At 36.7% G+C, this 14769-nt stretch overlaps 1 protein-coding gene across 5 annotated transcripts in view; it reads left to right on the top strand.

The window, feature by feature from the left end:
- The window catches only part of LOC129757198 (uncharacterized), a 116937-nt gene extending 102836 nt beyond the window's left edge, over nucleotides 1-14101 (top strand). For all 5 annotated transcript variants that reach the window (XM_055754363.1, XM_055754348.1, XM_055754358.1 and 2 more), the window contains 3 exons: nucleotides 5476-5684; nucleotides 5750-6266; nucleotides 12731-14101. In XM_055754363.1, coding sequence (XP_055610338.1) covers nucleotides 5476-5684; nucleotides 5750-6266; nucleotides 12731-13815 — 1811 coding nt within the window. In that variant the 3' untranslated portion in view covers nucleotides 13816-14101. The remainder of the gene's footprint in view (nucleotides 1-5475; nucleotides 5685-5749; nucleotides 6267-12730) is intronic.
- Nucleotides 14102-14769: the final 668 nt, after the last annotated feature.

Below are 14769 nucleotides of genomic sequence, written 5' to 3'. Positions count from 1 at the left end.
TTAGGCCTCAATTAACACAAGCAAATCGCAACAAATTTTAGTATTTGCTTCAAATTCAGAACTTCTGAATTCTTGATTTTGTTTTGAATTTGAATGAAATGAAAAATTTGGAAAAGTCATACAGGGGGGTGAAAATGGTTATAACACTGAAATACTTGAAATATTTGTTCTGCTTTCATCATACATTTATTGCCTTCAATTGCAAAATAAAAAATCAGATTCTGAATCACAGTTCATCCACCATTCAAATATGAATTATAAACTTAAAATTAATAACCTATATTATGAAATTCAAAAACAAAAATTTAAATTTTAGATCTGATATTATTTAATTCTGTTTTAAATGTATTACATCAAACATTCATGTTATGGATGACTGTGAAAAAAATACAAGTACTGCCAAACAAAAATCGAATATAAAATATTCATAGTAATCCGATCAGAAGAGCATGTCAAAACAATAACTAAAACATATTTCAAGGAGATATTTATATATTTCTTGGATAAAATTTGGATCTCAAGGTTTTCGACTATAAGTTTCCTAAAACTGGGTAATATCTTATTTTGATTGAATTTCTCGAACAGGATTGAACTCACTTTCAACGATAAAGAATTTGCTTCAAATTGTTATAAAATATTATGATCATATCTTATTTTAATATGCATACAACATTCCATAAAACACGGACATCGAAGTCAACGGCCCAAACCGTGCTTTAATGAAATTCGCTCAACCCATTCATAAAATTGAATTCAATTTTTGGGAAACCATAAATGGAGCATGGTTTTAGCAAACTATGTGAGTTATTGAAATTCCTCTAGAAATTTTACTCGAAGCATTCATATCTTGACGAGTTATAATTATGTAAGATTTTGTTCTGCCCAATATCAAGCTATGCTATCTGAATGAGATATAATCTTGATTTGAGCATATCAAAAACTGATATAATTAAGCTATGATCATATAGACTTTTTATATGATTTGAAATATTTTAACATCCTACGAGTACTGAATTACTCATATTGATAGAAAAAAAATGGGTATCAAAATACCTCATTTTGATATAATTTTGATTTTTCCTCCTGATCGGGAAGAGTTTAAATTAAAAAAAACCTCTCAAGAGATTTCAGCAATAATAAATCGAAGAAGGAGATGATGTTTTATGACTTTTGCGTTTCCTATGAGTTTTTAGTGCCAAAAAGGAACAAAAAGGTATTTATATCAGCTGTTTCAGGAATTGGTGTTGGAGATAGAGATTCAAAAATTCATCTCTAGAACGCAAAATCTGCATTCAAAACTATAACACAAGAAAATAAAATTCACATTTTCCGAAGTGCAAAGAATTTGAAACTGATTTCAACTTATTTAGGAGCTCTAAATGCAAATTTGTATTATTTTATCAGCTCTTTTTTTCCGGTATAAATTTTGAAAATACAAAGCTCATTGGAGAAATTTGTGCACTTTTAGCAAAAGTGTAAAATATCAAAAAAAAAATTAAAAAAAAGGTATTAACTTAATGATCAATTTTCATAAAGACTGTGAGTAATTTACCATGAGAAAAAATTATAGGAGTAAGTATCTTTCCCCATTTTGTAAAATACGAAGATTATCTAGACGAAATCTGTATTGTTTTTTTTCGGGAAGTTGTAACTTCTTAGCATTCTTCCCTCTGACCTGCATCGTTGAATAAATAAAGGATAATGAAAAGATTTACCATATTTTTTGTTGTTCAGGTTAGTTACTTCATCAATTATCATTCATCGATTTCACTCTGAACTGCTAAGTTTTCAAATTACTCAATGCCAGAAAATAAGAAGGGAAAAATTAGACAAAAAAGTCGAGTTTAAGACGCAAAAAGCTTCTAAAATCAGTTTGCCACGGTTTTAATTTTTCCCTTGTGAATTAAAACTTTCCCCTCAGCATTTCACTATTTTTTCGGCAACAAGGCATTCTACCATGCAAAACAGTCAGAAGATCTTTTAGCGATTTTTAACCAACACTCCTGGATTTCTATAGATCTACAGCAATTATGTCACCGGTACTGCTTTCAGCTCATCTACACAATAATATTAAAATTTTAATTTAAAATTTAGCTTAAGGTTTGATATTCTTAATCTGAAGGCTTGGCTATTTCAATTGCAAATGATTGAGACTGTTAACTAAAGAAGAGTATTAACATTCAGAATTAACCCTTCATTTCATTATTTTCTTTATAATTCAAAATTATTTAAAAAATTGGTAATTATGTGGAGGTGAACAAAGATTAATGACTTTTGTTTGTAATTTATTTGTTGTAATACAATTTAAATTGAAAATTTTTGATGAAAACTTTAAATTCAAGAGCAAATCAAATAAAATTCGGTTCCAAAATTTAAAAACTGATTTTGATAATCGGTTTCTTCTACTTAATTTATATTCAAAGTGTTGATTTTATATATTGTGTTTGAAAAATTTGAAAATTATAATACTAATATACTAGTAAGTATTTAAGTATTAATATAATACTATTTCCAAATCACGATTCAGTAAAAGGCCCCAATGAAGAATTCAATGCCCGTTAGTTATGTTTGTTAATTTGTTTATCGGGCTTATCGGTGAAAAGTAAAATACTTTCGATAAATTATACAATACCAGAGCTCTAATATTTAGAAGCTCAGGAAATAAATGAAGATAACTTGATTTTTTTTCTACGTGTTCATCTCTCAACAACGTGTGTATTATTTACATTGCAAAAAATACATTTATAACGAGAAATTTTTTAAAAGGCTCTTAAAATGACAATTCTAAAATACCTGATATACCGACAAATAAAAAAAAATATCAATATTTTTTCGCAGTGGTTATTATAGATTCGCTGGTTATTTTATAAGTGATTTTTGCCAGCTAAAATCCCATCATTACAGATTTATACTGGTCGAACCACAGATTTTTTCCAGTAATCTAAGCTTTAGCAAGAATTGATGAATAATTTTCATTGTACTTAATTTCATTGTTCATTCAATTGAACGCACAATACTGAAGAAAAAACAAAATAATAAAATGAGATTTTTTAATTTTCCAGATACATAAAATTCTGAAATCACGTTCGCTTGATGTCATTAATTTTTGAAAATTTTACCGGTTGTAAGAAGAATAATTTTTGAAGATTCATATTTTAGGCTACATAAATTTTTGTTGAGTTTTACCTAATACTTCTGGATTTTGGAAAGGATTAGCTAAATGAGATAATTTATTTACCTTTACTTCGTTATTTTAAAAGCATTTCTGTGGCAAGAAATTATAAATATTCTGCTTATATAAATATGTTCAAATCTTTCCTTTCATTTTATGCAAAGTATTCATTTAAGCTTGATATGTATTTCAAATCTTCTTGCATCGAAATTCGTCAACGTAATAAAATTGAAAAAAATCAAACCATGTTAGAAGAGATTTCGATCCAGAAGAGAAACCCATGTACTTCATGGTAATAAGGAACAGATTTAAAAGTAAAATTGAAGAGTTAGAAAAAAAAACTCAAATTAGTTTAAAGTTATTTTCGTAAAACTAGTGTTCATTGATCATTCATATGTTTGGATTTTTTAGATTAAAAACATGAACAATAAATCTTCAATGTGGCTCTTTAAAGCTCTGAATATTGAAAATTTGAAGAATTTGACTCTTCCGACGCAAAAGGTTGCCGACCTCTGGCCTAGACCACACTACGCAACTTAGACTGTGATTTCAGTTGCTGAGACTTGTATGGATTTTGTTCGATTTAAGTTCTTAAGGGAGGGTTGTGGGGTTCGTGAAGCTGGTGACTTGCTTGCTACAAAACGTTTGAAAATTTGGTAGAATTCCGACATCTTGTAGTAAATTCGGAAAACGTTGCTACAAATTTTTGAAAACCCTCATAAAAAGTACATCAATCAATTTTAATCTTTCGTTGGGTGTATAAAAAGTGGGCAGTTTTGATGAAATTTTTAAGATATCACGATAATAAAATGAGAAATGCGTGCAACATAACAGCCGGGTACGAAAACTACGAATTGTTTTTTGTTTTAATTCTCATATTACGAATAACCGTAATATTTGAGATACTATGTGTATTCAGTGAAAATCATGATCATGTTATCAAAATAAAAATAAAATTTAAATATTGAAAATCGGTTCAATCAAGAATGAGTTAAAGCGCTGGTAAGAAAAATGTACCGTAAAACGGGGTAATATTTATTGATCACCGGGGTAAATTTTACCAACAATAAACTTTTCTACAGTATCATCAATAACCCAGTCTATAGTTTGAATTTTCGAAAACTTCGAAGTTTGAAAGCCTATGAATTGAGTATCAAATAGGCAAAAATTGGTTTGAATTTCAATTTTTTTTCTGCAAGTAAAAATCAAATTTCAAAATCTTTAAATATCTATTTTTTCCAAGGCTTGCAAACAAACAGCTCTCCTGGTGATACCAAAAAGCATTCAGAAGCAATCGAGTTGTTTAATGTGAAAGAACACTTTTTTTCCTTGATATATGAACAGTTATTATGCTTTTTTCTAGTCATTAAATGATAAATTTTTGATATTTTAAAAATGAGGGCATTTTCTAAGAGTAAGCCCGTTTTGGATAAATGGATAGGAACCTTATCAAATCATTGACTTTGATGAAAAAATGAAAATGGAAATAGTGGGAGGGCCTAGGGGAATGAGTGAAGGTAAAATTTCATTTGTATTTTGAAGCTCAAACTATTTAGTAATTATTATAATTTTTGCACCTAAATGTGGGCAGCATCATAGTTCTTTCTTCAATTATAAAAATTTTCAAAATAAAACGTAAAAAATCAAGGTTAAATTGGTAAACTAGCATTTGTAAATATAATGAACGTATCCTTTATGATCAAGAAAACTCGATAAAAACCGTCAGAATAGAGACTGATCAATGTCACCCCAAAGCATCAAATTCTGAACAGAGATGAAAACGATTTTTAAATCAAATTTAAAGAAGACTAATACATTTCTGCATCAATGTTTTACGTTCATAGGAGTCACGTACTGGTTTTAAAAATATAAAACATGCCACATTCCCCTTATCAGAAAAAATAATCGAAATATATTTAAAAAAAAAGTGATCAATCTTATCCCCGATTATGGTAACCTCTTTTTAAAAGTGAGAATTTTTTACTGGTAATTCCAGGAAAGCGGCCAAAACTCCCATATGACCCTTAAATTTTAATATATGATTGAGACAATTTCTGTGTTCATAATTTCAAAACTTGTAAAGTAATTTTAAAACGCCAAAATACTCAGCAGATGAGATTTTTAAAATAATGTCTTTTGCGGAGGTTTTCTGTTCAAAGCTTTCTAAAGGTCATCTGCTAAGTCGCATTGTTTGAAATTTTATATATTCCAAATCTTAAATAAATTACCTAAACAATGAATCTAAAATCATAAATATTTTGTAATGCTTACTAAACTCTCTTATTATTGCTTTTGTCTTACAGTGATCATCAGCCTTTGCTGGCTAGCGGGATCTATCATAGGCTTCCTACCGCTGTTCGGGTGGCACGAAACGCCCCAAGAGGACACCTGTTTGTTCTTGAAGGTGATGGATTACGACTATCTGGTGTTCCTGTACTTTGCCACAATCATAACACCAGCTTTGGTCATGCTGGCTTTTTATGCCCATATTTACCGAGTTATCGTAAGACAGGTGGGTGGTCAGAAGATTAAATTAACAGTAGAGTTCAGGTTCTAATGTTCTGTTTTATCTTGCAGCTTCGTCAAATTGTGACAATGAATCCTTCTGGGGGTCTTTCCTCAGACAGTAGGAGAAGCTCGGAAAGTAGCCGTATCAGAGTTTCCACAATGAAATCTTGCAAATCTGGCCGTGGTGGAACGATGCTTCGGGTATTGGGAGCGGCTCAAAAACGAGAAGTTAAAGCTACCCAAAATTTATCCATTATCGTTATGTTTTTCATGGTCTGTTGGATTCCGCTGTACACAATCAACTTCATCGTGGCCTTCTGTCGAGACTGCCGAATCCCTTCGACGCTTATGTTTTTCTGCATCATCCTCTCACATCTGAATTCAGCAGTCAATCCACTGCTTTACGCCTACCATCTCAAAGACTTCCGGGCTGCTCTGCGCAATTTGATCATGAGTATGCTCGGCTATGACGTGACAACGCAGGAACTCAACTATCGAGCATCGCTGGCCAGCCAACAGCAGCAATTCGCTCAGCGCCATTCTATAGTGGATAAACGCTTGTCATTGCAGCCGAAAGTGTATATCGGTAAGCATGGCCGTATGCGCGGAATCTTTTTGTGGGTTAAAATGTATTTATAACTGAATTCAAGATCTTTTTTATACAAATGTTGCGATATCTTCATACTTTTAAGAAAAATGCGGATACAATTTTTCGTCACGGTTTCGAAGGAATGCTCGAATTTTTCCTGTAACACGGCTTTTTAGGCGACGCACACCTTCTTCGTCCATCGTTTTAGCTATCATATTACACCAGGTCTTTATCTGATTTATGTTTTTGACAACCTTTCCCTTTGCCGTGAGTCTCCTCATCATGATTGCTCAGTATTTCTCAATAGGGCAGAACTGGAGACAGTTGGGTGGGTTTAGGTTTTTCGGAACAAACTGGACTCCCTTCTCTGCAGACCATTCTTGAACGACTTTTATGTAATGACAGCTTGCCAAATCTGGCCAAAACATTACGGGATGGTAGTGGGATCGAATGAACGGCAAAATTCGTATTTGGAGACACTCTTTATGGTATAGTTCCGACGTCATGGTCTTATTTGTAGTGAAAACTTTAATTTTTTTGCCACAGCTGCAAATGCCCTGCCAAATCCTAAAACAAATTTCAATTTTGCTGCTAACATTCCTCCGAGCCATGGCCAAGTAAAATTTTTGACCTAGGTTTTGCCCAAGGTCAGCCTTGAAATAGGTTTCAGCGTCCATCAGAAGACACCCGTCGAACTTGGTCAGCACCTGGTCGAATAAAGGGTGATACGGTCAAAATTTGGTCAAGAGAAAACGCGTGTAAATTGGTGAAATCGTTTATTTGAAAAATCAAATTAAATTTCTTTTACAAGTTTAATTAGTATAAAATTCAGGAAAAATATTCAGTTAGGCTTCCGCTTTTCCAAATCCGAATTGCCGGGCCTTACGCTTAACCCCTGCCATCGGATTTTGTACAGCCACCTTGTCCACCTTCTTCGCCGCGGATAGCCTGTTTGCCTTGAACTGCTGCTCGTCTTTAGCAGTTTTTTGGTCTTCTTTAGGTTCCGCTTGACAATAGCCCAGTATTTCTAAATTAGGCAGAGCTCTGACGTGTTGGGAGGGTTCTTGTCCTTGGGAACCACCTGCACGTTGTTGGTGGCGTACCACTCCATGGCCTTTTTACCATAATGGCAATTTCTTGGTTGACAGTCCCGGAAGCTATGAAAATGCTGCTTTTCAAGCCACAGGTACAGATGGCTTGCCAAACCAGATATTTCTTCGCGAACTTTGACAGTTTCATGTGCTTAAAACTATCTGCTACCTTTCCCCTTCCTTTTACCGTACTCTTGTCCCGGAAGCTGCTAGTAGTCGGCTTTGACGTAGGTTTCGTCGTCCATTACCACGCAGTCAAACTTCGTCAGCATCGTCGTGTACAGCCTCCGGGATCGCGCTTTGGCCAACGTATTTTGTTTATCATCGCGATTTGGAGTCACTACATTCTTGTAAGTCGATAGTCCGGCTCGTTTTTTGGCTCGATGCACGGTTGTAGACGATACACCCAGCTTATTTGCGGCATATTGGAGAGAGAGGTTAAAGTTTCGCTTGAAACTACCGGCAACTCGCTTTGTCGTCTCAGCCGCTTCCGGTTTTCGATTTCCACCCGATCCAGACTTCCTGGCTGTCGACAAACGTCCCCCAAACACTTCAATTACATTTGTAACGGTTGATTTGGCAACTTTTAGCGATTTTGCCAGCTTTGCGTGCGAGTAGCTCGGATTTTCGCGATGCGCGAGCAATATTTTGATACGCTGCTCTTCTTCCTTGGGCGGCATTTTTAAAACTGAAGAGTGAATTCCAAAATCAAAATAGGAGCAACACTATTATGTTGCATGGTCCAATTTGGCTGTTTGCTAGCTCGATTCGACTTGATCCCTTCCCGGAGTAGAATTCTCCTCACGGTACTAAACACTATGATATCCTGATGTGGACAGGTATAGTCCTCTCCAGACTGAGGGTTGCGCTTGGCCGTCCTTGCCTTTTATATTTTTGAATACCCGTCGTTCACAGATCGGGTTTGTCAACCCCAAGCCCAAGCGAGAATAACGATACAAAAACACGAAAACGCCGGAACTTCTACAAAAATTTAGAACTTTTCCTAGTCGGTACTCCCTTGAATTTTCCAAATATTCCAATCCATGGAAATGTTTATCCAACAAAAGACGTTTTATTGTTGGGGTGATAATTTTTTACAACAGTTACTCCAGAAGCGTAGGCCTGCTATTGGCAGTCTAACTTTTTTATCTACCTTTTAACATTGTAATCATGAAATAATGTTAAACCTTAAAAAACCCCAATTTTTCTCGTTCATAAATTTACAGAAGTTCAGTTTTATGATTTCATACCACTTTAGTTCTACAACTAACTTTGACTTTAAGGAAACTTTATTGAAGTTTTCGAAATTGCATACTCCATTGGTTGAATTACTTATTTTAGAATTTTTTTTTTCAGTTGAACATATTTGTAACATATTTCTTCTTTTCTACCTAAACTGTGAGTTGATTCAGGATATTCTGAAAAATTAAAAAAAAACTAATATGAAAAAATATCCATGTAAATGATATAATTTTACCTTGCCTGGTAGGAACTGGTAGAACATTCTTTTGTTCGACTAACCCGGCACGCAATACGACTGCAGGACCCGACTAACCACAAAAACAAAAAGTCCTCAGAAATTTCCTACGTCAGCTAACTGACGACAATTCCTTTTTCTAATTAGAATTTACAACCAAACGCTTGAGAAAAATGTGCAGATTGTATTCACTTAGACTTTACGTGAAATTCATGAGCTAGATGCGTTAAAGTAAAGGAGTTACTTTAGGACACACGTAGAATCGATGCGATGTGATGCATCAAAAGCTTCGTTTACGTGAAAAATACCGTAATATTAATTTCGAAGTTATTTTGCGTGTACTACGCCGTCTAACGCCGCAAGCAAACCGACTCGTGGAAAGTCATCAGACCGGCTCCATGGAGGAACGGTCTACTACGGACCAGATCTTCACATTACGGCAAATCCTCCAAAAATGCCGAGAACACCATGTTCCATGCACCATCTATTCATCGATTTAAAAGCCGCATACGACACGATCGACCGTAACGAGCTATGGAAAATTGTGGACGAGAATCGCTTTTCCGAGAAGCTGACCAGACTGATCAAGGCGACGATGGATGGAACGCAGTGCTGTGTGCGGATTTCGAATGAATTCACGCAGGCGACTTCGACAAGGTGATGGTCGAAGGTGTTACTCGACGAGCAATGGGCGAAATGCGGGCCATGATTTTCAACAGATCCAGTCAACTTATCTGCCTTGCCAACGGCATTGATAGAGTCGGCAGATCATCAGCTGAGGTGAAGGAAATCTACCGAAAACTAAAACGTGAAGCAGGATTAATACGTTCGAGACAAAGTATATGCTAGCCTGTGGATCCGAGACCGACCGAGCCCGCTTGTCCAGTAATAACGCGGTCACGATCGACGGCGACGAGCTGGAGATATTAAGTCTAAGACTTGGCTCACTGGCGACCGCAGATAATGACACCAGCCGTTAGATGCGGCAGCGAATGATCAGCAGAAGTCGTGCAGATTATGGACTCCATAAGATACTGCGGTCGAGAAGACTTAGCCCTCGCACAAAGAGTAAGCTGTACGCTCATTAGACCGGTAGTACTCTAAGTGCACGAGACGTGGATATTTCTCGACCCTGCAAAAAATCGGAGTATTCGAGCGACGAATGTTAAGAGCCATCTCTGGCGGCGTGCAAGAGAAAGGAGTGTGGAGCCGATGAACCACGAACTCTCGCGACTCTACGGCGAACCCACCCAGTACCCAGAAGGTGGTGAAGACTGGCCGGATACGGTAGGAAACATGTTGTGACTGTCCTGCAAAACAAGCATTCGCTGCAAATTCGGTAGGGAAGAGACGAGCAGGAGCGCAACGAGCGAGGTGATTACCGTTTAACCATTAAACCATTCAGCGTGATCTAGCGAATGTGGGACGTCCGAGAAATTGGAGATCGTTTGCCATGGACCGAGTGAATTTTAGGGATCGAGTTGTGTCGTGAGATAAAACATCATTTTTATAAGGCACAAGTGTAAAATAATGGTAGAATTTGATATTGGTTACTAACTTTTGGCACAGACTGTACTCATAAAATGTTGGTATATAACGAGTAGGGCAATATATTTTAGACTCATAGAACTTCTTTTTTGATTTGCCTTTTCTTTAAGTATAGTGCAGAGATTACACATCTTAATTCAAAAAAGCAAAAGCACCGGTTACCATAAAAGGCTTTCAGTGCTGGTAAAGTAAAAGTGCACGAAGCTTTTTTCGAGAAAACATTCTTAAGGGGCCGTTCAAATATTACGTAACACAATTTTCGGACATCCTATCACCGTTGTTGTGGTCACTGATAGTGGACGACCACCTAAACAAACTTGTATCTATGGGATTCGAAGTTATTGGCTTTGCAGACGACGTAGTTATAATAGTTTGGGGAAAATATGAGAATGTATTGTCAAATAGAATGCAATCTGCACTTAACTACGTAGCATTCTAGTGCAGGGAAGAGGGACTGAACATTAACCCTTCCAAAACTACTGTGAAAGCATTCACTACGAGACGAAAAACTGCACTAAAACCTCTAACACTAGATGGGGAAGTGCTAAACTTCGAATCACAAGTGAAATATCTAGGAATCATACTAGATTCAAAACTATCATGGAACCTACAATTAGAGCATAGCCAAAGCTACATCATCTCTGTGGGTCTGCCTCAAAGGAGTAGGGAAAAAATGAGGACTAAGACCGAAAATTATCCATTGGATGTTTACAGCTTAAATAAGACCCAAAATCTCTTATGCCTCCTTAGTATGGTGGACCAAATCTGTGCAAGCTACGACCCGGAAGAAACTAGCGAAGCTTCAAAGAATAGCAACCCTAGCTATAACTGGCGCTAAGCAAAGCACATCAAACGAGGCAGAACGCAGTGCCTTGAGACTCTCCGAAAACAAAACTCTCTATGAGGGGGATCTTACAGGACACCTAAAAATCCTGAAGATATTTAAAATTAACTCACTCATTGTAAAGAACGATGACTGGATGGAACCCGTTTCCAATCTAGACATACCATACAATGTAACTATCAACGATAGGGACGTGTGGGAGTAAGGTGGGCCTGCGGTTTCTTCCGGATCGATAAAATTCTCCCCAGTTGTATCTCAAAAATGGATAATACAACTGGGGTAGGGGTGTTCGGACTCATGATTTCAACTCCTATGGGAAACTGGCCAACAGAATTCCAAGCAGAAGTTCAAGCAATTCTAGAATGCACTTTAGCCTGTTTGAAAAGAGGATATAGGTACACAAATATCTATATATTCTCTGACAGCCAGGCTGCTTTCCGAGCACTAAGTACGTTCACATGTTACTCCAAGCTTGTATGGGAGTGTATTGTTGCACTAAGAAACCTGGCCATACGGAACAGAGTATTTTTATTCTGGGTTCCAGGCCACTGCGGTATCCTAGGGAACGAAGAAGCAGACCAGATAGCTAGGAAAGGAACTCAGGGCCTGTTAATTGGACCTGAACCTTTCTGTGGAGTATTGTGGAGTGCCTTGGATATGGAACTTAAGAACTGGGAAAGCACCACTATTGTCTCCAATTGGAGAACAGCAGAGGGAGCAGCTCAGGCGAAAAGATTCATTGAACCAAGCGCACGACTCTCCAAAAACATGTTTAACCTAAGAAAGCACGAGTTAAGTACTTACACAGGTCTGTTGAAAGGACATTGTCCACAAAACAACATCTCAAACGAATAAAAATTATTCAAAACGATGACTGTCGGTTCTGCGGGCTCGAAAAAGAAACTGCAGAGTGCAGAGCATCTTCTATGCAACTGCTGCGCCCTCCTAAATAGGAGAGAGCGTGTACTTGGGGCAAAGTTAATAAGCGCACAAGAAATATGGTTGCATATCAGCCCTAAGAAGGTTATATCATTTATTTTTGATATCATACAAAGCGTAACAATCTCTTACAACCCTCCCCCCGCCCCCCTAAACGCGTTACGTAATATTTGAACGGCCCCTAACAACTTACGGGACCGCGAAGAAATCATAGCCGAGAAACACCGAAATCAGCACTATATATCTCAGAAATCATTGAACCAAATTCCACAAATTTATCTGTTTTGAGTTACTTTTAGTTAGTGTTCAATTTTGTCGAAGAAAGATTAATGATTAAATAGACAAAGAACATTGCGAGTTATGCACATTGCGGACCAAATTCGAGATATCTCATTTTTTCGCACGAATCTTAAAAATCTTTCCAAAACGAAAGTTTCAATTTACCGCTTACGTATACACATCTAATTCAGTGGGCTTCATTTGATAAAGGCACATCTGCTCTGTCAATTTCAAGTCATTCAAAAGTCCATGATTAATTCATTTTCTAACTGTCACGTTTCAGATTCACCAGTATATCATCGAACCCAGCAGCAGCTTCGTCAGCAACAATCTAAATTGCTGCAGCAACGTTCCTTGGAGCGCTCCGAGAGTGGAGCATCGTTCCAAAGCTTCAACAAAAAACGTTTGATCAGCACAACACGGTCGGAGCCAGGATCGCCAAATGTGATCGTGAGCAATTCAGCTGTCAATGCCAGCCCAGCCGGATCGACTTGTTCTAGCCCCTCACTGCGATATGAAATGTCTGCGGCTGGTGGACTTTTACTGGACGTCACCGCGAGTCATAGAGGGAAATACGAAATGTGGGGTATTGCAGAAGTATCCAGCATCAACGAGGACAGTGGCCTCCGAAAGTCGTTAGATAACGTTGACGACAATGGAGACGATCGAAAAGATAATGACGAACTCGCCGATACCATTTCTGTTGAAGTTGAGATATCAGATTGCCGGGAAAATGAAATGATTGATTATCCTTCCGATAGAGATCAACTACCACATCTATGCTACCGTTTAACCGAAGAAGATCGTAATTTAAGCTCACTCTACAACATTGTGATGTCTAAGCGAAGAAGTCACAGTACTTGCTGCATTTTAAATGTCCCAAGCTCTAACGAACAACACACTTTTGAATGTGTATATTTGATAGAAAGTCATTCACCTACTAGAATACTCCAAAGCCCGAACAACAACGTTGTGAATAAAACAAACCATATAGAAAAACTTTGTACAAATCCACAAGTATGTAGTCTAAGTCGAGTAGATAATGAAAATAACAATTGCAATCAGCACCATTATAGCAAACATGCATCTAGTCCAAACTTTTCCTCGTACTCCGAGCAATCTGGTGACTATGAGTCACCTCCAGTCAGCAAATCTTTCTCACTCTTTAACAGTGCTAATAATGGACAGAGCTTGCGGAAATCGCAAGAGGGTGCTCATGTAGACGCCAAGGCAGCAAACATCCCACCGACAACACATTCCAGCCTTTTAAAGTCGTTTATTACCGGTAGAGGAGCTGATGCGCCACAAATACAGCATCGGATACGTAGTTTTAAATTAAACAAACGATCACATTCTAACGATAAGTAGAATCTGCAGCCCGGTTTACCGAATATCGTTGTTCTATTTGAATTAACTTAGTTGCTGATTCTCTAGATTTCTCATAACGTATATAAACTATTTTTGATATTCAAAATCAAATCTTTTCATCTCAGAGATCTAAGGAATCTTATAACTGCATTCAGGGGCAAACGTAATGGCGTAAGTGTAATTCATTGATGTAAATATCAATTTTGAAAAAAAAAATAGATCTTGAAATGGATCGTTCTATATAAAACCGAATTATTTAAATGAAAACAGTATAAACGTATTGTGAGCTGAGAAAAGAATCATGTTACGGAAATTTGGTCTTCAATTCAAACATAATATCACATCCCTCAAAAGCAAAAAAATATCTGCAATAATCATGATTGTTCGATTTTTTTTCTAATGAATTTTTCTGCTTAAAATTTTGGTTGAAGATCAGAAGTCTTCCAAATACTACATACAGTATTAAAACACTAATTATTGTAATTTGTTGTTTTGTCCGAACCAAATTTCACACTTTTTCTGCTTTTTCTATGGTCAGTGCATTTTCTGTCACTGTAAAACTGATCTAAGAAAAAGAATCAATGTGTTGCAAACATTTAGGAGTAAAAAATTGAAAAAAAATCTTCTAACTTATTAAAAGTTTTAACGACGGAAATTTTTCTGTTAACAAACGTGTATTGTCAATGCAGTTGAAATCCGAAGTTTTCGCGCTGGTGATTGGCAATCTTGCCAACCAGCGACGATGAAAAATTCATCAAGCACCTCGGCAACCGGCAACCCATTCTTTTGTTTGGTTCCGAAACATGGAAGATGGTTGATAGATGTCAGGTCGACATGAAAGTGATGAAATGTCGTTAGTGATGTTGCCGTCGCTGATGTTGAGGAAAACTTCGGTTTAGGGATTTACAAGGCGTCACATATATTGATCACTTTATCAAGACGTTGCTTTTCCAT

The sequence above is a fragment of the Uranotaenia lowii genome, chromosome 1 (assembly GCF_029784155.1).
Source record: "Uranotaenia lowii strain MFRU-FL chromosome 1, ASM2978415v1, whole genome shotgun sequence".
Taxonomy (NCBI): domain Eukaryota; kingdom Metazoa; phylum Arthropoda; class Insecta; order Diptera; family Culicidae; genus Uranotaenia; species Uranotaenia lowii.
Note: the sequence above shows the minus strand (reverse complement) of the source record. Positions and strands in the feature narration are given on the sequence as shown.